We start from the raw sequence: 23,725 nt of genomic DNA on the forward strand, positions 1-23,725 counted from the left end.
CTATCAACAATTTATTCTTCTATTATCTACCGTCTTATATTGGCCAATTAAATTTTACGAAGTCCTACAACCCAAACGCTGCATGTGGGATCTGAAGTCGGAAGAAAATTATATTCAAATGAAAATAATAGTAATATTTTTTGGAAGAAAAATGGGTTAATTTATATTTACAATTAGTATTAGGTTTCTTCCAAAAAATGTGAAATTGTTTGTATGAAATGACAACAACAATAAGTTTCGACTCTCGTGGTTAACTATTGATGTTACCTGTCTGATTTGATGCAATAATTCGTGGATCCTTTTTCTTTTGCTTTTGATTATGAAAATAGCATTTTGCTGCTTTTTTTTTTTTTTGGTTTTGATTATGAAAATAGCATTTTGCTGCTTTTTTTTTTTTTTGGATTCTCTTACGTACCATACATGTGCTTTTCTATGATTCCAAATTACAATATTATGTTAAATGGAGATTAGTTAGCTCGTGTTATTATGCGCGTCGCTTTTGGAACTCAACGATACAAAAACTCATAAAAAATATTTTCGTATATCAATTTTGTGAGACATTATCTTCATTCAGATTTGATTCATCATTTTAAATATTAATCGAGTTGACGTGTCTCACCAAAAAATTCGAGAGATCGTCTAACAACCGACATAATTGAAAAGGATAGAGAAGGTTTTTAGGATTATTATGCTTCGTAATATTGTTTTACTACATACATTTGGAAAAAGACAAACGCATAATTTAGGTAGTTGGTGGAAATATGAAAATTAATGAGCATGAAATGTATAGAAGTAAGAAATAATGGATTACAAAATTGACGACTTGGGGATTTAATATTACACAAGTCGGGGGTCAGCAAGTGGACAACTTGGTCGATAGGATTTGGAGTCCAAATTATGTTATTTTATTTTAATTGGTGGACGATCTTTTACTCCCCAAAATTTAATTAATTAATTGTCACGGATCCGTAATAAAGTGATATCTGTCGTCGTTTTCTTGTATGGGCGGTGATCGTGACCAAATTTTAAAATTTAACAAGAGACATATTTTTATTAAGTTAATAACCCAAATAAAATATATGTCTCACAAAATACGATATGTGAGATCGTCTCATATAAATTTTTGTCTTAAATGTAATACATCCATCAATTTTCTAAATTTATTTGTTTTAGTGTATTTGAAATTCATCACAATTATGATTGAAATTATATAATTTTATATAGAATTCATAAGAAATACATTTGAATTATAATCTTGATTTGAAATCTATAATCTCAAATTCATCTTTCCAATAGAACAAAATATTAGCTATGTAGATTTCCGATTGTTATTCTAGGTAAGGCAAAATTAATATATTTTTCGATTATTTTTATTCGAGTTCGATTTTGATTCGAAAAATTTAAATTCTTTTGCTCGAATTCAGTTTGAAGTATAGCTCAACTTCGAGTTCAGCTTGAAGATTTCAAACATGCTCGCTAACTATCCAAGCCATCACTTATAAATAAATATTGAAATACTCGAATATATGAATTTAATATTTAATTTGTAAAAAATATTAAAAACGAATTCGATAATTTCTAATACGAATCAAATATTTTTCGAACTAACTCGGTTCATTTACACTGTGGATGACAAAAATGAGTGTCCAAATCGAGAGTTTTAGTATATATATATAAGAATCAGATTCAAGTTGTTATTTGATGTCTAAACCATAGGTGCAAACGAATCGACTCAGATCCGAATTTAGTAAAAATTTAAGGTTCTAAGTCGAACTTTGTTCAAGTTCGAGCTCGATTCGATGTTCAAAATTTTTAATCTTTTTGCCTCGATTCTGAATCGAAACAAAGTTCGCGTTCAACTCAAAATGTTCGAACCTATTTGCTAGCTATTCGAATTAGTGCTTAGATATTAAAGTTTGATAATGAAGGTTCGACCAATCGAAACGCCTCAAAAACTCGAAACATATATATATCTAATTTATAAAAATATAACATCAATAAAATATTTTGAATCGTGAACGACTCGCGAACTATCGAAAAAATAATTTGCCTCTAGTTCGGTTTGAAAAATTCAAACATGTATGATTTCAGTTCGATTTCGATAATTCTGACTACAAATCAATTTTTTATTGAGTCACTTCTAAAAACTCGTTTATAGTGGAAATAAATCAAATCCAGAAATGGGCCACAACCTATCTTGGCGAATCATTGAATTTTTTCATGGAAGTCCGGATGTATAGTTCGAACCATTTCTAGTAGTTTAACTGGGCCTAACTAAATAGCCTGGCCCAATAGTGAAAATTTAATAAATAAAAAATCGATCCAGTATAAATACTTCAAACCCTAGCTTGCTTTCTTCAAACCTCGCAGGAGTCGAGCCGCTGCGTCGCCACCAGGTTCGAATCAAAGCCTTCTTTCATCATTCGAATTCTTCCGGTCGGTGTTACTCTACATTTTCAAGTTAAAAGTACACATTTGAATTTCTTCATTTATTTTTATTGTAATTAACTATCCTGATTATGTCATTTTTGTTGATTTGTTCGCTCTCCGTTCTCGGAAGTGAAATCTTTTATTTTTTTGTGATTAGGGATTATAACGAGTTGAATATTACACTTTGGCAGCCGGTTTTGTTTATATACGATGTAGATTTTTTCATCATTTGTATTCCGTAAAAATGAATTTTCGGAGTCTGTCAGAAAATAAGTCGATGGAACCGACTTGTTTTTGGATATGGTTGATTTAATTTAAATCCAAGCTGCTCTTTAGCATCTCTCTACTTGTAAATGTTTTTTTGTCCATGGACAATTTTTTTGGTGCCGTAGCTTATCTTATGTTGTGCCTTTGTGAACTTTCCGATTATTTATGGGGATTATGGAATTGGGTTCTGTATTGACATGCTAAATATTATATTTTAGAAGAAATGGCTGTCCCGTTGCTGAGCAAGAAGATTATTAAGAAGCGTGTCAAGAAGTTCAAGAGGCACCAGAGCGACCGATTTGTGTCTGTGAAGGTCATTTTTTGCTGTACTATGCTTATATAGTTTTAGTTATTGTGTTAGTATAATGAAATTTTGGTGTTAATTTTGATTTTAGGTTTGCATTTGGAATTTGCGAACTTCTTTTGTAGCTTTACTTGTCCCCGTTTACTTTGAAGTGTTGTGGCAACGGTAGTTAGTTGACTGACGAATGATTCAGTGACTCTTTTTTCATGTTTTAACTACCTGATTTCTCATTTTTCAACACTTGCTCCCTTTTTTCTCATCAAATGTCTTTGTTCTTTCTCAATCTTTGTTTACTCATGCTAAGCTAAGCATCTGGGGCGCTGTGGCCGAATTTTCCTACTCCAGATTGTAGAAGAATCTTTTTTAAAATCAATAATGAATGTTGACGTTGATGGTTATTTCTATCATTTTTTAGGGTCATTTGAATTTTGTCATTATTATTCAATATTTTAGAGTTTTCATATTCGATAGTTTCTAACTCAATGATGTTTGCAGATTATGTATTTATCTTGTTCTGAGTTACGATTTTTGCGTGGTGCAGACAAATTGGCGCAGGCCCAAGGGTATCGATTCTCGTGTGAGGAGAAAGTTTAAAGGATGCACCTTGATGCCAAATATAGGTTATGGCTCAGACAAGAAGACCCGACACTATCTTCCAAATGGATTTAAGAAGTTTGTCGTGCACAATGCCAAAGAACTGGAAGTTCTGATGATGCACAACAGGTTTGTACTACATATTTCATGGTCCTTGGTACTTTTTCGCCGAGCCACCTTCTTGACTTGCTCCAAATTTTGCCCCTATCTACTCTTTAATCATTTTTGTTTTATCAGGACATACTGTGCTGAGATAGCTCACAATATTTCTACCAAGAAAAGAAAGGAGATCGTGGAAAGGGCGGCTCAGTTGGATGTCGTCGTGACCAACAAACTGGCTAGGTTGCGCAGCCAGGAGGATGAGTAAAGCAGTCATGTATTGTTTTTACCCTTTCTTATGCGTTCGTTACCAAGTAGTAATCAAAAGATTAATTTGGGATATTTCATTGGGCAATTTTTGGTTGGAATTAATAGTTTTGCATTTTCCTCATGTATGACATTCAATCTCATGTAGACTTGCAATGATATTTTTCTCTTGAAGTTCGTCATGCTTCAATTTCTTTGTTGTTTTCACCTATTATTCGCTAGTTTCTATTTTTTTTATGGGTTTAACACAACTGAACATCACCAATCACCAATCACCATAGCACTTTTAGTTCTCTGACCCGAATATGTGCATTATTACTAATTGAGCGTAGTTTGTGGATTCTTTACCTTTCCATCTTCAGTACAATACCGTCTGAAATTAAAATTTCGAACAAATACGTAGATCGTAGGCGTTTCCGAGGAGGTTGAGCTTGACTTGTTTGGTTCTTCATGTCGTGCGTCTGTTGGTGAACATCGACAATCTTAATGGTTTCTACTTGCTGAAAACACGGGTTCTCGCCTGATCCCCGCCGTAGCAATCTGTTTCCTTGGGAAAAAAACAAATGAAATAGTAAGTGGTATAAAATAACTAAAATATTTGGTTTAAATATGGTTTTGAGAGTACTTATTTTTCTAGTTCTATTGAAATCCACAAATCTAATAGTATTTTTAACGAAACATATTTTATATTCCAAAATATTTCGATGCTAATCAAAACATATTTCAAATTAAAGGGCCAATGCTTCTGCAGATGCATGTCCCCCACCCGGACTCAGAGATCAAATATTATATAATACTAATATAATTAAATGCAAATGCACAGTGGAGAAGGCTGCTTAATATTCTTGTCACGGTGGTATCTCACAAAGCAAAACGAAGCATACATATTAAATGGACTGAAAAAATTGGTTTGGTAATTAATTCTTATCTTTAATGGTAAAGTATTTTATTATTGTTTCTTCCCTTGTTATTAACTAAGATACATAGAAACTATAGAAAAATAGTATGTTTCATGTCAGACGATTTAACTGATTTATATTAGTGAGAGGGTAGATCTGATTCATACTTAGAGTGAAATGTGATACTTTTAGCGAAAAAATAATTTAAATGGATTGGGTAAGAGATCAGTCTCACAAAAAGTGACTTAAAAAGTAATATAATTAGAGTTTTTGTGATAGAAAAAAGTGATTTGTTATTAATTGAGAAGTGGTCCTCAAATGTGAAATTCATGTGCTTGGGTTGAAATAATTTTGATACTCTAACCACAAGACTGATAAACACGTTTTATAGGTGAATTAGTTGAAAAATTAATCAATGGGTTGTTCTAAATTGATGAAAGGTGGTTAGATTCTTACCTAATCCTCCCTAAATGCGATTGTAACCATTACCCTTTTCTAATTTTCGTTCATCATAAGATTCACACAGCCACCACACCACCTATGTGAGCTTAGACCCACCAAGACAAAAAAAAAACCCTACTCAAAATTATCACAATACAATAGATTTCTTTTTATTTGAGGAAGTAATATCATGCAACTAAGGTAAATATAAAGGGATTAGGTAAAAATGATTTCTTCTGTTCCTCATCTTGCTATACGATGAAATTTTAGTCGTTTGATTAGGAACGAACCATCATGTCAACTTTCCATAGTATGTTACGGATTGACATGATTTGATGTTTTTGAGACATAAATAAAATTAATATGTGTATAATGTAAACTAACTTGGTAAAAGAAAATTGATTCAAAAATATTGACAAATCGACTATAATTTGTTGATACAAAGGTCTCGATTTGAGACAAACAGTCTACCATCGTGAATCTACGGTGAGTTTGATTAATGTATTTATTTATTTTATTTTATTGTTAACCTTTTTAATAAAAATTAAAAAACACGAAAATGGTCATGTTGAATTTGAGAGGGATGGTTATGGACCCACATATCTCTGTTCTGATTTTCCTCATCCGATTTCTGGACATTCTCCATTTTACCCTCCTCCTTAGCAGCAAACACCCTTTGAACGTAGGACTCCACGTCAAGTTTCTCATGCCCTTCGCTGCCCTCTGCCTCCGTTAATTCAGGTATAAACGGCGGTCTGGGCATATCAACGATCAAGTCCCAATCGACGGCCTTGAAGAAATCGTGGCCCCTGATTTCACCAACGGAGATCCTCTTCCTCGGGTCTTTCTCTAGTAGTTTCCCGATTAGGTCCCTTAACGGAGTCAATTCACCCGTTAAGTCCGGTTGCTTGGTTATGATTCGGTAAAATGTTTCCTTCCGATTAACTCCTCGAAACGGCGTCGTGCCGTACAGCAACTCGTAGAGCACGACACCTAAGCACCACCAGTCGACGGAGAAATCGTGGCCGTCGCCTCGTATGATCTCCGGTGCCACGTACTCCTCCGTGCCGACGAATGAATTGGATTTCTCCGTTGAATCGGAGCCGGAACTGGTTGAGTTAGCTCCGAATGTGGCGGAATGTTTAGGGGAGATTTTGGGATCGCGGCGGTTAAAGGAAATACAGAAGCTCTTTTTCTTCCTGGACGGCTTAATATCGGGATCTGGTTTGGTGATGATCATTGGGCTAGTTTGTGCAGACTTTGATTGGAGTTTTGTCGAGAGATCGAAATCCACAAGCATTAGATGTCCGTTTTCCTGAATCATCACATTTTCTGGTTTCAAATCTCTATAAACAATGCCTAGTCCATGGAGATACTCCAATCCCAACACCAACTCTGCTGCGTAAAATCTGAAAATCGAACCCAATACGCATAAAAAAAACGTTGAAAAAAACAAATTTGACACTGGAAACTGAAACCAATGGTATGCGATTCAAATTTGAAGTCATTATTTACCTGATGATATCATCGGAGAACATTTTTTCAGTTTGTTTTTTCCTTAAATAATTGAGATCACGGCCGGGACAGTAATCAACTGCATATCCGACGATCTTGTCAGTGACCAAAACGCCATGAAGCTTGGGCAAGAGCGGATGATTGAAAGATCCTAACACATCTCTCTCAAACCAAATTCTTCTGTATTCATCGCCACGACCACTGCTACTTCCTCCTGTGGTCTTGTCGTGCTTCTTTTTTTCAACTGAAGATCTGGAGATTGCTTTGAGAGCACGCAATTTTCCGTCCCCTTGTGTTCGAACGAGGAAAACCACACCTTTGGCGCCGCGGCCGAGCGCTGAGATAATATTCAGATCCTTCAAATTCAGAGAGAATGTCGTACCGTCGTGGTGATCGCCGCCGTGCATGGCGGAGCAAGCTGGCCGCCGAAATGAGGATCCCGTGCAAACAGGAATATATATTAATGCGGTGGAGAAGTAGAGGTGTATGATTTTAAAAGTTGTGTCTACTATGTAACTATTAATTAAATTTGTAGTCAGCGGCCGCTGTCGTCATTTTAATTTTATATTTTATTAATATAATATAATTATTTAAATAAGAAAATAAATATCAAACAATATTTGATCATATCAGGTCCAATCTCAGGTACTTCAGAGATATCATCTCAATACAAAAGATATCTGCACTTCTTGTCGTACAACGCTTCAAACGGTGCCATCTCAATACTCGTCTGATCGCTTGATATTGTACGAAAACTCACAAAACAACAATGAGTCCTGACAATTAGTTAGGGGAGGGAAAAAATACCGAAATACCGAAATACCGAAAAACCGTGCCGAAAAAAATACCGAACTTACCGAAAAAATCGGTATACCGAAAATTTCGGTATGGTATGAACCGTACCGAAATTTTCGGTATCGGTATCGGTATCGGTATCGGTATGAAATAATATTTTTTTCGGTATTTCGGTATATACCGAAATACCGAAAATAATTTTTTATTATTATTATTTTTTAAAATTTAAGTTCGGTATACCAAAAAAATGTCGATATACCGAAAATATTTTCGGTATAACGACATTTTTTCGGTATACCGACAAAATTTTCGGTGTCGGTACGGTATCGCTATGAGTTTTTTTCATACCGAAAATTCGGTATACCGCACATACGGTATACCGAATTTTCGGTATCGGTATCGGTATGAAAAAATTTCATGCCGATATTTTCGGTACGGTATATCGTACCGTACCCACCTCTACAAGCACTTAGTTTACTTTTCATTTATAATTTTGAAAATGATTACTTAAAATAGCTAGAATATTAATTAATTACAGTAAAAAATTTGCTAATACTAAACAAATATCACGTCATGACAAGAAAAAATGACGTGTTTAAGGACGGACTTGAGACATTGTCTGACTTGATGTTCCAACAAACAAATTTGTCAAACCCTTTAAACAAAGAGTAGGTCTTATGTGAGACCGTCTCACGGATCATAATCTGTGAGACGGGTCAACCCTACCCATATTCACAATAAAAAGTAATACTTTTAGCATAAAAAGTAATACTTTTGCATGGGTGACCCAAATAAGAGATCCGTCTCACAGATACGACCCGTGAGACCGTCTCACATAAGTTTTTGCCTTAAACAAAACCGAATAGATTGGATTTGTGGTCCTCCATTTTTGGTGGAATTACCTTCTAGAAATCATATTTTAAAAATATATTATTTATTTTTGCTTGGAGTGGAGATCAAGGCCACGCCGTAATTGCAAATCCTGGGCTACGTGTCCATTTCTAAAAATAGAGAAATTTGTTCTTTAAAATTAATTTTTTTTACTTGATTTCTATTTAAATCATGTTTGTATGCTTTAGGTGAAGTGTATGTATCTTGTTAAATATTTCACGAATCGATATTTGTGAGACGAATTGATCTGATTTATATCTATCATAAAAATTAATATTTTTTATAAATAATATTTCTTTATCAATATATTCCAATTTATATCTTCGTTTGATAAAATAATATTCCACATAAACATATCAAAATTTCCACAGCCAAAACATTGGTTTATCAACACCATTTATAACACAAATACAAACTTGATATTTAAAATTTGAAAACTATAATTTTTTTAAATGTATTGACAATAAAATCTCTTCCCTAATTCCTCGTATATATTTGTTCACGAACCCCATCCTCATTTATATAAAAAAAAAAAATTGCATATGTAATTGTAAAATGACCGATATACCCTCTACCAAATCATATAACTCATATAAAAGTCAAAATTTTGACTTAAGTTGTCTCTTCTAGCTGCCGAATCCATATTTTCACCCATAAGTCACCATTCTCACCAAAATGAAGATAATTCCTAAGCTTAATGGTAAATATGCTGGAAATCACATCAGGAGTGGTACGGATCTTAGGAGACCGCCGAGTCAGTCTAGTTTTTAATGCAACAGATGCCGGACTCCAATCAACCGAAAGACGAGCACTTTGCAGTCGAGTAGCAGAGTCAGTGCTCGACTAAGCCACTCCCGGGCTCGATTTGCTGAGACGGGAGGCTATAGGTGTTGCTTTAGTATTGGGAGTTTCACAAATAAATTCATGAAGCTGCCAACTTTGTTTACCAGGTCATCATCACGAACCACCTTGCCCAGAATGCCTCAGTGCTTGACTGTCACACCTCCCACATTGCTGTCAAGTTCGCAGAACTCGTGAGTCGTGACCAAGATCAACACAGACGATCTGGCAAGAAGCTCGGCTCGAGAAAGAGCCCAAATTCTTGAAGAACGGTGATGCTGGACTCGTAAAGATGATTCCCACCAAGCCCGTGTTCTTCGAGACCGTTGCAATTGGTGTTATCAAGAGCGTCGAGAAGAAATATCCCACCGGTGTCAAGGTCACCAAGGCTTCTGCCAAAAAGGAGCCAAGTAAAACGTTCGGCTTTACATCTTTTAAATGCCATTACGGCCATGAGACTGTTCCTCGCCAGTCCTTTTCGACGGATTGTCGGACTACGTCCAAGGAGGCGTCGTGAATACGGCTGTCATGTATCTTGATGGTTCAAGTCAAGTTCTGATGGCTGACCAAAAGACGTTCCTTTCTCAGACTTCCTAAATTGTTGCTCAACTTCATAGAAAACACATACGGTTGGACGCTTTGTTTTGCTGGGTTCGAAAACATTTGAGCATAGAGCAAATTAATTTTGCACGTGATGGATGTGGATTCAGGCACCGATGCAACGCAGTTATTTATGATTTTGATATTTTATTTGAGTAAAAAATATACAATTTTCGAACGATTGTTCTAATACCCTAAAATATTAAAATATAAATACGAAGTATTTTTTATGAAAGCATTCCACAGACTACCATAATGAATTTTAGACTTCAAAAAAGTTAATTTTATTATTATTATTATGCCTTCCTTTGAAATCTTTATACGTAAACAGAAAAATAATATTAAATTACAAAAGTAGTTTTCTTGTGAGACGATATCACGAATTTTTATCTGTGAGACGGGTCAATCCTACCAATATTCACAATAAAAAGTAACACTCTTAGCATAAAAATTAATATTTTTCATGTATTGATGACCCAAATAAGATCTCCGTCTCACAAAATACGACTTGTGAGACCATCTCACACGAGTTTTTTTCAAATTTTACAAAGGTACAAGTTCATGATTAAAATATGAAAATTTTTGTATGTACATATAACATCTAAAAATAGAATAAATTATTAATTACCGTTCATGTTTGTTGATGAAGGTTTTTCTAATACATATACATATTATAATGAATTCAATATTGCTACTATAAATAAATATTCATCAGCATAAAATCAAATTATAAAAATTTGGGGTAAATTTATTTATGCTAATGTAATAATAATTTGAGATGGAGAACAGGAGAAAAGGGGTATTTTTGGCTTGTTAATAATCTATTATAACATTTTAAGCAGGCTAGACTAGTTTTAAAAATAGAGATTTTATATGGGTTAATAAAACTAAATTCTCTTTAAATATATGGTATGAATATTTTAGCAAGAGATCATGTTAGAAACCTAAAACCGAGAAATAAATGTCATATGGTGGTTGAGAGTTCGATTTCTCTTACTAACATTTGATTGGACAAGTATGTTATATATTGTTGAGCCAATGCGATGTCAAGAATTCAATTATCTCTATTAATATTTTCTCATACAAACTTATAGTATAGAACCCGACCAATATGATTTTTTCGATTATTTGCTTTATCTACCAAGTGAATAATAATAATTAAAGTATCCAAATGAAATAGACCCACAAGTCTGCAACACCAGCTTCTTGAAAATTTTTGAACAACAATGAGTCTGATTTGATGAGGATTTTGCATCTTCATTCTCATATTTATTTATTACATTATTTATTGTCTCTTTGGATATTCAATTTTATATTCATTCTTGTATATGTTGGAAGATTGAATATCCATATAATTTCTAAATATCTTATTATCATCTATAATTTAAATTATTTCGAGTAAAATATGAATTTTTACTAAATTGTTAAAAATAATAAGAAAAAAATTAAATATAAAATCAGTAAATTAAATATTATAAAAAAATAACAAAATAATATAAATAATTTATCATAACATCATTGTACTACAAAAATAACATTAACTATAATTTAATAAATTTTTTCATTTCATCAAAGATAAAAACATATTAGAATTATAACTGAAAAATTACATATATATATATATTAATATGAACTAATATTATTCAATACAAAAAAAATAAAATTATCAGTATAATATATATTATATAAACATATATTAATTTAACCGAAATTTGGATAAGATACGTGTATTATTACCAAATTATTAAATCTGATAAAATATCCTTCCACACTCTCAGCCGTTCAGGTCCGATATCGGATTATCCGTCGATCCGCAGGAAATTGCCCTCACTAAGAATAATCCATGGCGGACGAGCATTCCTAGCTTATCAACACCTTCGTACTGTAAATGGAGTGTCATGTACGGCGTCGTTTGCTACTGCTTTCTACACACCTCAACCCTTCAGCACGAACTCCGTCGCACGCTTGCCTTTCTACTTCCTCTTGCCGAAGCGACGAGGAAACCAACGGAGAGATCGATTGTATTTTTTGCAAGATTATTCGGGGCGAAGCACCTGCTTTTAAGGTACGTATTTCTCAATTTCTTTTATCTCGATTTCGAGTAAAATTTGTGTTCTTTTATGTGTTTCGCTGCGATTTTTTACTTTGAAAGTGTTGCCATCAACTTGTGAATAGCTGAAGCATGAAATTGAAATCCAGAATTTTACAGGAAAGTGTTTGTAGGCTTCCCATAGGCTCTTTCATCCAGAATTTGGCGGGACATATATATAAAAGAAATTGCTAGTGTTTTTTCAAATCACCTTATTAATTCATAAAGGTGTCCAGGACGAAGCTGAAGCGGAATAGGGTACTCAGAATGTTTGACCTGATTGCGTTCGACTCCGTGATTTTTTTCTTTAATAGATTGAGTTGGATTTTTTATGTTATTAGGGAAAGTTGTTGCTTGTGTTACCAGTCTCATGGACCTTTATAAAGGGAACATGCTCGATTTAACCAATAATTATACTTCAAGTAGAATGATTTTTCGCGAACACCAGAACGGGGTTCCGAATTTCAACTGAGAACTAGCATCTTCAATTTATTGTTTGATCTTAGAATGTTTCTCTAAAGTTGTTACTTCATATGATTAGTTTTTTATTTATGTTTATTGCTCTTTGTTATCATGTAGGTTTATGAAGATGATGCATGCCTGTGCATTTTGGATACACATCCTTTGAGTCTTGGGTAAGGTATTATATGTTAAATCAACTTAAATTTTTCCTCGGCCTTACATAATACAGTTACAGTCTTATTCTTATATGGAATTATGGTTATTTGTTCCATTAAAAGTTTGAATTTACATGAAACAATGTCATCATACTTTACAGTCTTATTCTTATGTACATTGTAATACAAATTGTTAACTTTATATTTACAAATTCTTCAGGCACTTGCTTATCATCCCTAAATGCCATTTTCCTTCATTGGATGTGACTCCTCCATTGGTAAGTTTTTCATGTATTCTTATATTTTTTCGACATTGAGAGGAGACGTTGCATGGCATTATTTTTTGTTTTCTTAAATTCTTTAAATGTGCAGTTGCTAAATAATAATGATAATAATGCATGAGATTGAAGATTTGTCAGGCTTCTCTGCATGAATAATTATTGTTAACTGCAGTTGAATATTTAACAGTGTGAACTTTAGTTCGATAAAACTACGGATTTTAAATTTTTCTCTTATCAATGTTTGTTCTGCCAAAAATTCTTAAAAATCGTGGTTGCCACATGTGATCCCATATAGTTCTTTTACTGCCATGTTGCATTGTGGTTTCTGTGTCTAACTTTTACTCTACATACTCAACCCTTTATAGAACAGTTGTGCAATTTACCTTCTGGTGATAGGAGCTTGAAGTTTTGTTCCCATAACTCCACCATAAAATTGGTGGATCATTATTACAGGATTTAAAAGAATCGTTGTTGTTTCACATACTTCACGTAATATTTGAAAATTTTCTGTGCTGTCAAATATTTTAAGATGCTTCAATCAATGCAAAAATAAGTTCTTTTTGCCGGAATAATTTATTTCCATATTTAGCTGAGGTAGCTTGGTGATACTAGTTAACCACTTTTACATTTTGTTGTCTTATGCTTGTTAAGTTGTTCTCCCAGTTGTCACCTTGACTTGTTCTAAAAATATTAATCCAGCCGTAAACATGATGACAATCCTATTATATTTTGATATTGAGGTAATATCATGTCATAGAGGTGCTGAATTCTGGGTGTCACTAACTTAAAATATCCTGATGCAGATTATAGGGGCCATGTGTTCAAAAGTGCCTATGATTAGCAATGCTGTCATGAAAGCTACTGGTTTTGGTATGTATTCTTGCAACTTAGGCATCCTTTTGTTTATACGGACACATCATTAACATCATTGTCGTGGTGGTGATGGTTTTCTTGTTATTGGTGTCATCACTAATGTTTGTCTTACTGTTCAATGCCATTTATTTATGGGTTTGAGGTTCATTTTATGTAGTGACTTTTGCATATAGATTTTGGAGTATTTTTGCTGGAGGAGGGCCTTCACCTACTTACTGTATGTATATTGCACGAAGCGTACTTTGCTGAAAGTTTGTTAGGATATTTTGTTCTGAAGTTGAGGATTAATTGCAGAGCAGGTTGCTCCTGTGCTCAACCCTATTAAGTACTTGTCGCCTTCAGCCCATTTGTCTTGTCCTTACAAACCCTAGAGTAGCATCCTTTTTTTCCTCTCCCTAGAGTAACATCCTATGAGAATGAAAAGTGAGAGTTCAGGAAACCTAAAGAAAACATGAAGAGAATGGAAGAAAGCTTTGTCACGCTTGAGTGATTGAAGATTTACTTGATGGTTATGATCGGTTGATTTCTTGATTTAGGAAGTTTTTAGTGGTGGAGATTCACTTTCCAGTCACTCTACATTTACCAACAAAAGCATTATCTGGAATGTGTTGCTATCTGCAATCCAGAGATTCTAAATTGTTCTAGTCTACCCTACTTTGTACAAAACCTTCAACGATTGAGCAACTAGCAAAATTCAATATCCAAGCACCTAGAGTGGCTCCATACCAGATATCATGTTTTGTACGCATGATACACGTTTGTGCTCTTTACATTCTACCAATAACAAAGAGAAGTCAAATTTTGAATAATCGATCCTCTAGCTGCCAAGGTTATCTAACTCCACTGTTAAATATGTGCACAGATGAGTATTTGATTTGAGCTTTTGAGTGTGTTTTCTAGTCTCTACAATACATAATAACTTCGAGGCAATGGAATTTGCAAGCAAGTTCCAAAGATATTTTAGCTTTACTTCGTTTTTTGTGCACACACCCCTTCTGGTGCTAGTGAACTCTACATTTATGATTCTTTAGTTTTCAATCAGGCCATTTAGCTCATTTATGATGTTTAATTTTCAATCACGTTAGCTTTACTGGTAAAACCCAAGATTTTCCATGACATCCCTTAGAGTTGGTCTTTAAAATGATAAGAGGCTTGACCTCTTGTAAATCTTATACAAGCACATGCCTGATTCTGTTTCCTCGACGAATATAGGATATCACAAAATCTAGCTTGGAAGTGACGAGTCTTATCATACGAAATTTTAGCAAGAACTATGAGTAATTTTCATAATCTATAATCAAAATAGCTTACTTTTTCCCGTACAAGAGTCTTGCAAGCAGGCAAGTATTTCTGTGTAGCATAGAACATGAGACAAGGTTAATTTAGCATATTGGTTTCTCCAATCATCTTAGTATCTCACCTTATTGTCACTTGTTTTTGCTTGACCATCGACACGGAGAGAACTGTCTAAAAATGTTTTAACCACGCAGATTCTTTCAACTTGCTTGTGAACAATGGTAAAGCCGCTGGCCAAGTGATATATCATGTAAGTTCTGATACCTAAAATTTTAATCAACTGTCAAAGCAAAAGTGCAAAACAAAAGCCTTCATCTTTTACGTAACATGTTGAATTGTGATGAAAATACTGTGGAAAACATTATGGGGAAATACTGTTGGAAACAATTTTTCCTAAAAATTCTGATGAGTACATGGAAAATGGTGACCTATTGATAGATAATATGCATGTTTTATCAAATATTGATACTCACTGTAATTTTATGTGGCATGACAAGTTCAGACACACATTCATATAATTCCTCGTAAATCACACGACTGCTTATGGGCTTCTGAGGTAAGCGTTTTCCTTCCCATCATGTTGCTACAAAATTCTTAGGCGAGCCAATTCTTACCAAGGATAAGCATTTACAGAGTCTACGAAGGCGTCCGTTGAAGATCGATCAAGAAGCTTCTCAACTTGCGGATTGCATTCGCGAAAATCTATCTTCTTCGAATGAGTGTGAAGATAACAAAGGTCAGTCAACCAGCCTCGTAGGTAACTGAAGAGATCAATGGTTTTTGTGTCGATTGTATGATGTTTATATTGTATTATAGATACACAAAAATATAGGTTCCAATTATTTTTGCTCCTTCATTGCCTACATGGTACAATTGAGTTTGCAATAAATATTTTTTCTTGTATTTGATATTGTATTGTGAACTGTGTCAATGCGATCCGGAGTTAAATCGTTGAAGTCAACCAGCTTCATGAGACAAGTCAACCATTCATGTCTAGGAAAAAAACAATTTATTAAAATGGTGATAATATTTATAAAATCAGATGACGTATATTTTAATTATAAAAAATGTAGTAAATATTGACCTCTAAGCTTTTTATAGCACTAGAGGAAATATTGTTATTTTTTAATGACATGGAAAGTTAAGCGTTGCTTCGTTAAACGGGTAGTTCTCAATTTGATACCACAATTCTTGGAGTCAAGATTGAATATTTATTTATATTTTAAGTTCGTGTTCGAATAAAATGATTTTGATTTGTCGGAGAATTTCATATCAGCGTTCTAGCATAGATATATATTTACCAAAAAATTTCAAATATTTCCTTTCAATTTTGAATCAAATATATAGGATTTGAGATTATGATTTATAATAACTCCACTTGAATATTTCAATTTAAATATAACCTTAACGATATTTAACACCAGGTTTCATGTTGTGTCATGTAAACAATAAGAACCAAACTTTTTTTTAAGATTAGTGTCTCTTGTGATGTCATCATTCGAATAACTTTAGTTCCCTGACTTGTTCTAATACCGGTTAATACCATCATAATTGCAATTAATTAAGAACGGAAGCGTGTTTTGGCCCTAGCAGCAACAATTAATAAACATTGTATTATAATTTTTAAAAAAAAGACTAAGAAGAGACTATCAATTATAAATAAATAGTAGGTATGTTGTGAGACAGTCTCACGAATCTTTATGTGTGAGACGGGTCAATCTTACCGATATTTACAATTAAAAAAAATACTCTTAATGTAAAAAATAATATTTTTCATGGATGACCAAAACAAGAGATTCGCCTCACAAAATACGGCCCGTGAGACTGTTTCACACAAGATTTGGTCATAAATAAATTACCAACGGACTAGACTTTGAGCATGCCCCACGATTGTATAACCAAGTGACATTTCCAGGTTTATGCACAACTTGCTCTGGCTATATATTTCAGTGTTAGTTCGTCCTGAAATTCTAATTTATCTTTTACTATTCTATTTTGTATAATATTTAGAAGAGGTTTGGTCAAACTACTCCTCCATAGGTTTTTCTATTTCTATTTGTACATTTATATATATGTTATATGTATATATCTATATATATATATGTGTGTGTGTGTGTATACACACACACACACATATCCATATCGTAGTGAATAATGAAGAATTTAAAAAGCCATAAAGAAATTGAATGAGAATTCTAATTGGCTAATAGCACTATCAAACATGGATATAGGTGGTCTGGCCATAGGAGAAACGGATTGTCATTAGCTTAGAACTTCCGATCCAAGTACAGCTTTGACGTGTTGTACCCGTCTTCCACCATCGCCAGTCCACCTTCCAAATTTCAAACACAGGTTGGCCTGGTAATAGTAAAATCAAGAAAGTTCGGGATAAATCCATTCCTCCTGCTCCTTTACAGCGGAATTTTGTTCTTCTTTGTTTATTCACTTGATTTGTAATTGAGACAGACAGGAACCACTTTTGTACGTCTGCGTGTTGCTTTTGCGCGTGGGTTTATATAGCGTTGAAGTTCTGTTTATATATCTACAAACTTGGTCAAGGGAGGAAGATAAAAATGTCGTCGTTGGCGGCGAAACAGGCGGAGATACTCAGACAAGACGGGAACACGTGCTTCAAAAAAGATCGATTCGCCGCTGCCATTGAAGCGTATACTGAGGTTCTTTAATTTATATTTTTATGTGTTCATCTGATATTGTGGATCGACAGATATTCAATATCAATAAAAAATAGTAATTTTTCCTTGATCTTTTAGTTGATATTTTGTTTCTTGTGGTTGCAGGCTATAACGTTGTGTCCGAATGTCCCGGTATATTGGACGAACCGGGCTCTGTGCCATCTCAAGCGGAAGTATGCGAGATCAGTGCATTTACGAAAATTTTTATGACTGTTAATTTGTTGGTTTTTTTTTCAAAATTGTTTGTCTGTTAAAATTTGTTGCTCTTATGTGGGTTTTATGCGCATTTTGGTATAGTGACTGGAAAAGAGTGGAGGAGGATTGTAGGCGAGCGGTTGAGCTTGATCATCATTCTGTCAAGGTCTGGTTTACTAAATAATTTGTGAAAGCATGTCCGAATTCTGTTCGTGTTAATGGATTGCTAATGTTAACTACTATATTGGGATGTCTTGTGTTCATTACTAGTTTTCCTGCATATACCAAGATCGCTAGTCCAGATATTCCCCGAGGTTCCCTACCTCATTATCAAGGCATTGCTAAGGCTGCAAATTAATTGCCAAAAGGCCTAACTATAAACTGCTTGTTTTGATTGCATAACTTAATGCTACCTAGATGGGGACCATATCGAGAAGTATTCTACTCATGAAATCGTTCAACATCTGTGATGGTGTTGTGAATTTTTCGTGCATTGTTGTTTTCTGAGCATTTAAACACGAAGTCCGGTGATAACGGTCTCATGTCCCACTGACACGTGGATTTTTTTAACAACAGGGTCACTATATGCTCGGTCTTGCTCTGTTACAAAGGAAAGTATACGCAGAAGGTGTCAAGAAATTGGAGAAGGTACTTGATGTTTACTTTTTTAGAGAAGTAACCCCATGTGAAAAGTTTCACTTGGTAAATGAATGGATGCATGTGCGTCAAGAGTATCGCATTCATCTTGGTGGTATCGTCATCTTTTGCCATTCAAGTCCAGCAGAAATTTAATATTCGAATAAAATATTTTCTTGGATTTAGACTTTTGCTGTTAGAGTTTTGTTGGGAACGATAGGTTGGTGGTGAGGATGGTTTCAAGTTTCAACCACTATCATAGCCAATGAGATATATGCATATGCTGAGTTCGTCGCATAAATGTAGTTTTAATGCTTGAATGCTTGATACCTGTCCTACGTGATCGTGAAACTAATTGCTCAAACCTTACTCTTATGAAAAAATTATCATATTGAAAGACGATAAATGACATTAAGACAGTTGATACCTTTTTCCCTTACCACAAAGAGGAGTTTTTCATTGACCATCATGATATATGCAATTTTCCACCTGACTTTACAACTTTTACCTCCATACCATTAATTGGATTCGTATCTGGGGGCTGTATCCAAATTATTTAGTTTGGTAGATGGAATAGGAAAAAGTTAATTTATCCAGACTCCCTAAGATTGTATTATCTCTTCCGTGCTTCCAATCTTTGCTTCTTGAATGTTATGAGAAATGAAAGTGTATATGGGATCAGATTAATTTCATTTATGTTATGATTTTTCATTTATATGATTTGGTTGTGATTAGTTATATGAAGGATTTCCCATCATATTTACGACAAGATACTTTCACTTGTATAAAGGGATGATACTTGAACCATAAATTCGAGATTAATATAGTTTTAGCGCAATGATGGGCATTTTTTTCTCGTAGACACAGGACTTTATAGTTGAACCATGAGTGATTTTACTGTCCATGTCTCTTCTTTGTTTTTCTATTATTTAGTTGACGCCATTCTAATAACTTTTTGTTGTCGTTCAATTGAAGATGAAGCATCCTGTTTGTGCTTCTCTGCTCTCGATCTCTCTGATATTAAATACAACATCCCAGAATAAAAGATTTTCTGCGTCAAGCAGAACACTTCAAATGAAATCATATATTTTGGGACCAGATTTGATATAATTTAGATCAAGATGTATCTTTGATATGATTTGATCCTGATGGTGTTCTAAATTAAGATAGATTAATTGAGTTATAGTCAGCATAGTCATAAATATAAATCTTTATGTTCGAACTACACAATTCTCTTTTGAATATATTTTTACTTCTTAAAATTCAAGAAATGCAACATTTACTTCTAAACTTCCAACCAGATAGAGGCATGGGGCCTAGGGTCCATATCTTTTTTTAAATCATGATACAGACTAGGAACAAAAACTAATTTCTTGACTTCAATGACAAGTTATCCGAGTTACTTGTGTAAACCGGGACGAAATCCTCTGCTACATTTGGTATTCCAAATCGTGCTACAATTTGCTCAAACAAAATCTGCTTGCACGAATTAAAAATTAAAAGCATCAAACATTATGTGTCAACATAATATAATAAATTACTGGCAAAACATTCGATTCATCTGATTTTCTACGAAAAATATCTAAAGTAAGATTCACAATTAAAACAGTTTAGTATTTATTTTTTTTAAAAAGAGATGAATCAATTGCTTTGTCTTTGATCTATTGTATTTTGTTTATATATAATATTTGGTAATTTAATTTTTATTAATTCGTGTTAACCAAGATTGTTTGAGCAAATTGTAGCATGGTTTGGAGCACCAAGTATAGCAGAGTATTTTGTCCTGTATTAGCGTACTTTCATCTGCATCTATTGATGTGTTGACGTATAGTTATTATTTTTATTATTATTATTTTTTCCCGTACTTTGCATAATAAATGTCTTAATTCGGATAAGATTCACTCTCACATTAGTATCCAAGTACCTTGTCATCATATTTAATCTCCCATTGCCAAAACTATTTATTTGATCGCGTTCATGGAGAAGGTTCTCGAGACTAGCACATAATTTCTGTATAATTTTTTCCATTGAGAAGGCTGTCTGTAAGCATTTGAAGTTTGTTTCTTGCAATGTTTTTTGTTATAAATGTGTTGAAATTAATACAGGCATCAATGTTTTCCTTTCCGTGATTGATTTTACTAATTTCTTTTTTCTATTATCTTGTGCTTTCGCTACCTTTTCTGTTTCCTACATCTATAGCATTGATTCAAACTTGTTCGATCATCCTGTAAAGTATTTCTGTTCAGATATGTACTTGGACCCCGTGTTCTATGTCTATGACTGGTGGTTGAAACCAAAGTCTTCATACACATGTCATCAGATCTGATTCACATTCGTTCAGCATATAGTAGTCCTGGCAACATCAAAGTACACTATAATGTAATAGCTCCTCTGCCAACATACTGGACCACCAATAAATGGATTTGGCAACAAATTAATTGCATGATTGTTGCACCTGTAATTTTAGTCGATACTCGATACGGCCCACAGGATTCCCTATATTAATAATTGTCGATACTATTTTCTTTGTTATTATTCGATTATTAAGTATGTCGTGAAAATGGAACTTGTTGAATAAACCAAATCTATCCAGTTTTTGTTGGTTATCTATGTCCTAGCTTATCTACCATCGATTTCAACTGCCAGCATGCAGCTCACTACCGGAAAACTCCTGTAGTAATACAAGACAAAACCAAGTAATCTTTTGCTCCATGGTGGTGATATTTATAAATTTGCACTTTCTTTTTGTGGTATTTGTTGGATACTAATATTAGAATCTTATCTCAACTTATTCTAATCCCCACCTGTTTGTATTCTCCTCCTTGTCAGCCTCTAAAACTTCGATTATGACGTACCTGAAAACAATTTTCCTTGGCGGTCTTGACACATCACCATTTATTCGAATATCAAATATCTCCGATGATCAGGATAATGTCTAAGTGTTTGTATAATTTGAGAGGATGGAGGTGTGAAATGTGGAAAGGGCGCATCTAGCTTGCATTTGGTGGAGATCACATGTCTTAGTGAAGCAGGATTTAAAAGATTTTCTACATAACAGATATGGAAGAACAAGGTGCAATTTTTTGGTTTTGGGCTGTGGCATGGATGTATTTATCCCATCCAGGGTCCATTAATTGTGATGTGTATGTGAGGTGAAAATTGATTATTACTTTATCAGACCAGGACGTAAGAGCAGTGCTGGTGAAAGTTGGTGAATGTCACGACGATGGTGGTTACCTGTGTCGGTGCTAGATATTTGAGTGGTGCTTTTGGTAGTATTTTAAGAGATATTAATCAGGAACTACGAGAAGAAAGTGCACTAAGAGCGAGGTTGAGTAAAGCATTTACAATTTCTTTGAAATTGTCCAAATGTACAGGAGCTAAGGACTTTTGTCTTTTTAAGTGCCCAGGACAGACATGCCTTGTGATGGTTTCCTGTATGGTGATGATCTTATGATAGGTTCCTCGATTTTTTTTCCAGGCAAACTAAACTCCTCGTGTGCTTGCTGCTTGTTTTACCTTTTACGCAGTAATTGTAATCCGATTTGGTGTGTTTGATATTTTTTTTACCTTATATACCTTTTTATGTGGTTCATAGTAATTGGATGCCAAAATCTGTTGTAAATTGTTCCTTTTTGTGTATTATATTTGTATGGATGTTAGTCAGCAGTTGTCTCGTGATCCCATCGTATTCATGCATGTGGGCCTGAAAAATGTTTGGGATATCATTATCTGGATGCAATTGTGGCATCTTTGTATTGTAATCCTTTTTTGTTGAAAAAAACACCTGAAGTTTGTGGTAGAGGAGGATATATTTTAGAATTTTATGTTATGTTCGATGTAACATAGGCATTGGACCTTGGTAGGGGTGCAAACCCGAATGGATACATGGTAGAGGAGATATGGCAGGAGCTTGCAACAGCAAGGTACCTAACATGGGAACATGAAGCTACCGAGCGTTCTTGGAACCTTCAAAACTTAAGGTGATATTGTTCTCTTTTCTGTACGCTTTCGTTTTAATACTTGTTTCACGTTCGCATTGTTCCTTTTTGCCTTTGGTGTTTTGATTTGCTTACCTTATACTACATTGTTGAATTGCTTTATGACTCAGAGAAGCATGTGTGGCAGCTCTGAAGCAGAAACAGTTCCTTGATACTTCTGATACGGAAGGTTTTGTGGATGAAAATGGCAAGTCTAATCTAGATCAACTCGAAGGTCTGGCCTGCGTTTTTGACAAAGCTGCTGAGAATGACACTCCAACTGAGGTAACCATCATGGTCCCCATGTGTAGTTTGTTTCCCTCGCTTGGCTCTTCTGAAACCATTGTATTATTTCAGCTGCCAGATTATCTTTGTTGTAAAATTACTTTGGACATATTCCGTGACCCTGTGATTACTCCATGTGGGATTACATATGAGAGAGCAGTGATCCTTGAACATCTGCTGAAGGTAGTACATTCTCATATCTTTTCTTAGTTAACAGTCATGATGGCCATAAAAATTCATCGAATTACTTCCAACTTCGTCCCCTCTTAGGTGGGCAAATTTGATCCCATCACCCGGGAACCGCTTTATGCTTATCAGCTTGTACCAAATTTGGCCATAAAAGAAGCTGTAAGAGCATATCTGGAGAAGCACGGGTGGGCTTATAAGACGGAATGACATTTTTATTATCTGTTCGAGTTTTGAAATAGATGTTTGATTGTTGTACGTTGCCGAGGCAAAGTATATGAGAACATCCATAACTTTCTTGGTAATTGCAGTCAGCACGTAAATTCCTTGCTCCCAAAGCATGCAGTCCACTATTTTTGAAGCACATTAGCGCCATATGATCCATCTTTCGAAATATGTACATTGTTTACAATCGAAACTAGTACATTTTTGTAAAAGACATGTACCCTTGTAACATCATCCGTTTGATGATTTCTGCTGCCAATTTGGGAATACAAAAGATTTATTTCACGGGTTTCGCTTTGCGACGTTTGTTGTTTGAAAATATGTGTTCACCTAAGCTGGTTGATAGTCTATTACAGTAGTTGAAACTTGATCATACACCTTGAATTTATTTTTCACCTTCAATGTCTCACTGTAAACCCATAAATTT

The 23,725-nt window shown here is 34.3% G+C and overlaps 4 protein-coding genes across 6 annotated transcripts; 3 read left to right on the top strand and 1 right to left on the bottom strand.

The window, feature by feature from the left end:
* The first annotated feature begins 2,287 nt into the window (after positions 1 to 2,287).
* LOC140836458 (large ribosomal subunit protein eL32z) lies at positions 2,288 to 4,151 on the top strand. 2 transcript variants are annotated; one of them, XM_073202004.1, is made up of 4 exons: positions 2,288 to 2,396; positions 2,919 to 3,010; positions 3,543 to 3,724; positions 3,833 to 4,151. In XM_073202004.1, exons 2-4 carry the CDS (start codon positions 2,921 to 2,923, stop codon positions 3,960 to 3,962), a joined length of 402 nt encoding a protein of 133 aa, XP_073058105.1. In that variant the 5' UTR covers positions 2,288 to 2,396; positions 2,919 to 2,920; the 3' UTR covers positions 3,963 to 4,151. The 2 variants fall into 2 exon arrangements, with proteins under 2 accessions (XP_073058105.1, XP_073058097.1); XM_073201996.1 differs by having other exon boundaries at positions 2,295 to 2,396; positions 2,916 to 3,010.
* A 1,523-nt stretch (positions 4,152 to 5,674) lies between these two features.
* Positions 5,675 to 7,318, bottom strand: LOC140813483 (serine/threonine-protein kinase OXI1-like). The gene is made up of 2 exons (XM_073171969.1): positions 6,817 to 7,318; positions 5,675 to 6,710 (listed from the first exon to the last, which is right to left on the bottom strand). Exons 1-2 carry the CDS (start codon positions 7,221 to 7,223, stop codon positions 5,846 to 5,848), a joined length of 1,272 nt encoding a protein of 423 aa, XP_073028070.1. The 5' UTR covers positions 7,224 to 7,318; the 3' UTR covers positions 5,675 to 5,845.
* Positions 7,319 to 11,672: 4,354 nt separating this feature from the next.
* Positions 11,673 to 16,010, top strand: LOC140836470 (adenylylsulfatase HINT3). The gene is made up of 7 exons (XM_073202016.1): positions 11,673 to 12,007; positions 12,611 to 12,666; positions 12,869 to 12,926; positions 13,733 to 13,799; positions 15,293 to 15,348; positions 15,601 to 15,654; positions 15,732 to 16,010. The coding sequence occupies exons 1-7, from the start codon at positions 11,831 to 11,833 to the stop codon at positions 15,861 to 15,863; spliced, it is 600 nt and encodes a 199-aa protein (XP_073058117.1). The 5' UTR covers positions 11,673 to 11,830; the 3' UTR covers positions 15,864 to 16,010.
* Positions 16,011 to 17,262: 1,252 nt separating this feature from the next.
* LOC140836479 (E3 ubiquitin-protein ligase CHIP-like) lies at positions 17,263 to 23,591 on the top strand. Of its 2 annotated transcripts, XM_073202028.1 has the most exons (9): positions 17,267 to 17,459; positions 17,565 to 17,773; positions 17,897 to 17,964; positions 18,089 to 18,152; positions 18,563 to 18,634; positions 22,472 to 22,605; positions 22,734 to 22,887; positions 22,960 to 23,070; positions 23,158 to 23,591. In XM_073202028.1, exons 2-9 carry the CDS (start codon positions 17,672 to 17,674, stop codon positions 23,281 to 23,283), a joined length of 831 nt encoding a protein of 276 aa, XP_073058129.1. In that variant the 5' UTR covers positions 17,267 to 17,459; positions 17,565 to 17,671; the 3' UTR covers positions 23,284 to 23,591. The 2 variants fall into 2 exon arrangements, with proteins under 2 accessions (XP_073058137.1, XP_073058129.1); XM_073202036.1 differs by having other exon boundaries at positions 17,263 to 17,773; positions 22,489 to 22,605.
* Positions 23,592 to 23,725: the final 134 nt, after the last annotated feature.

Source organism: Primulina eburnea, chromosome 1, assembly GCF_022965805.1.
Source record: "Primulina eburnea isolate SZY01 chromosome 1, ASM2296580v1, whole genome shotgun sequence".
NCBI lineage: Eukaryota > Viridiplantae > Streptophyta > Magnoliopsida > Lamiales > Gesneriaceae > Primulina > Primulina eburnea.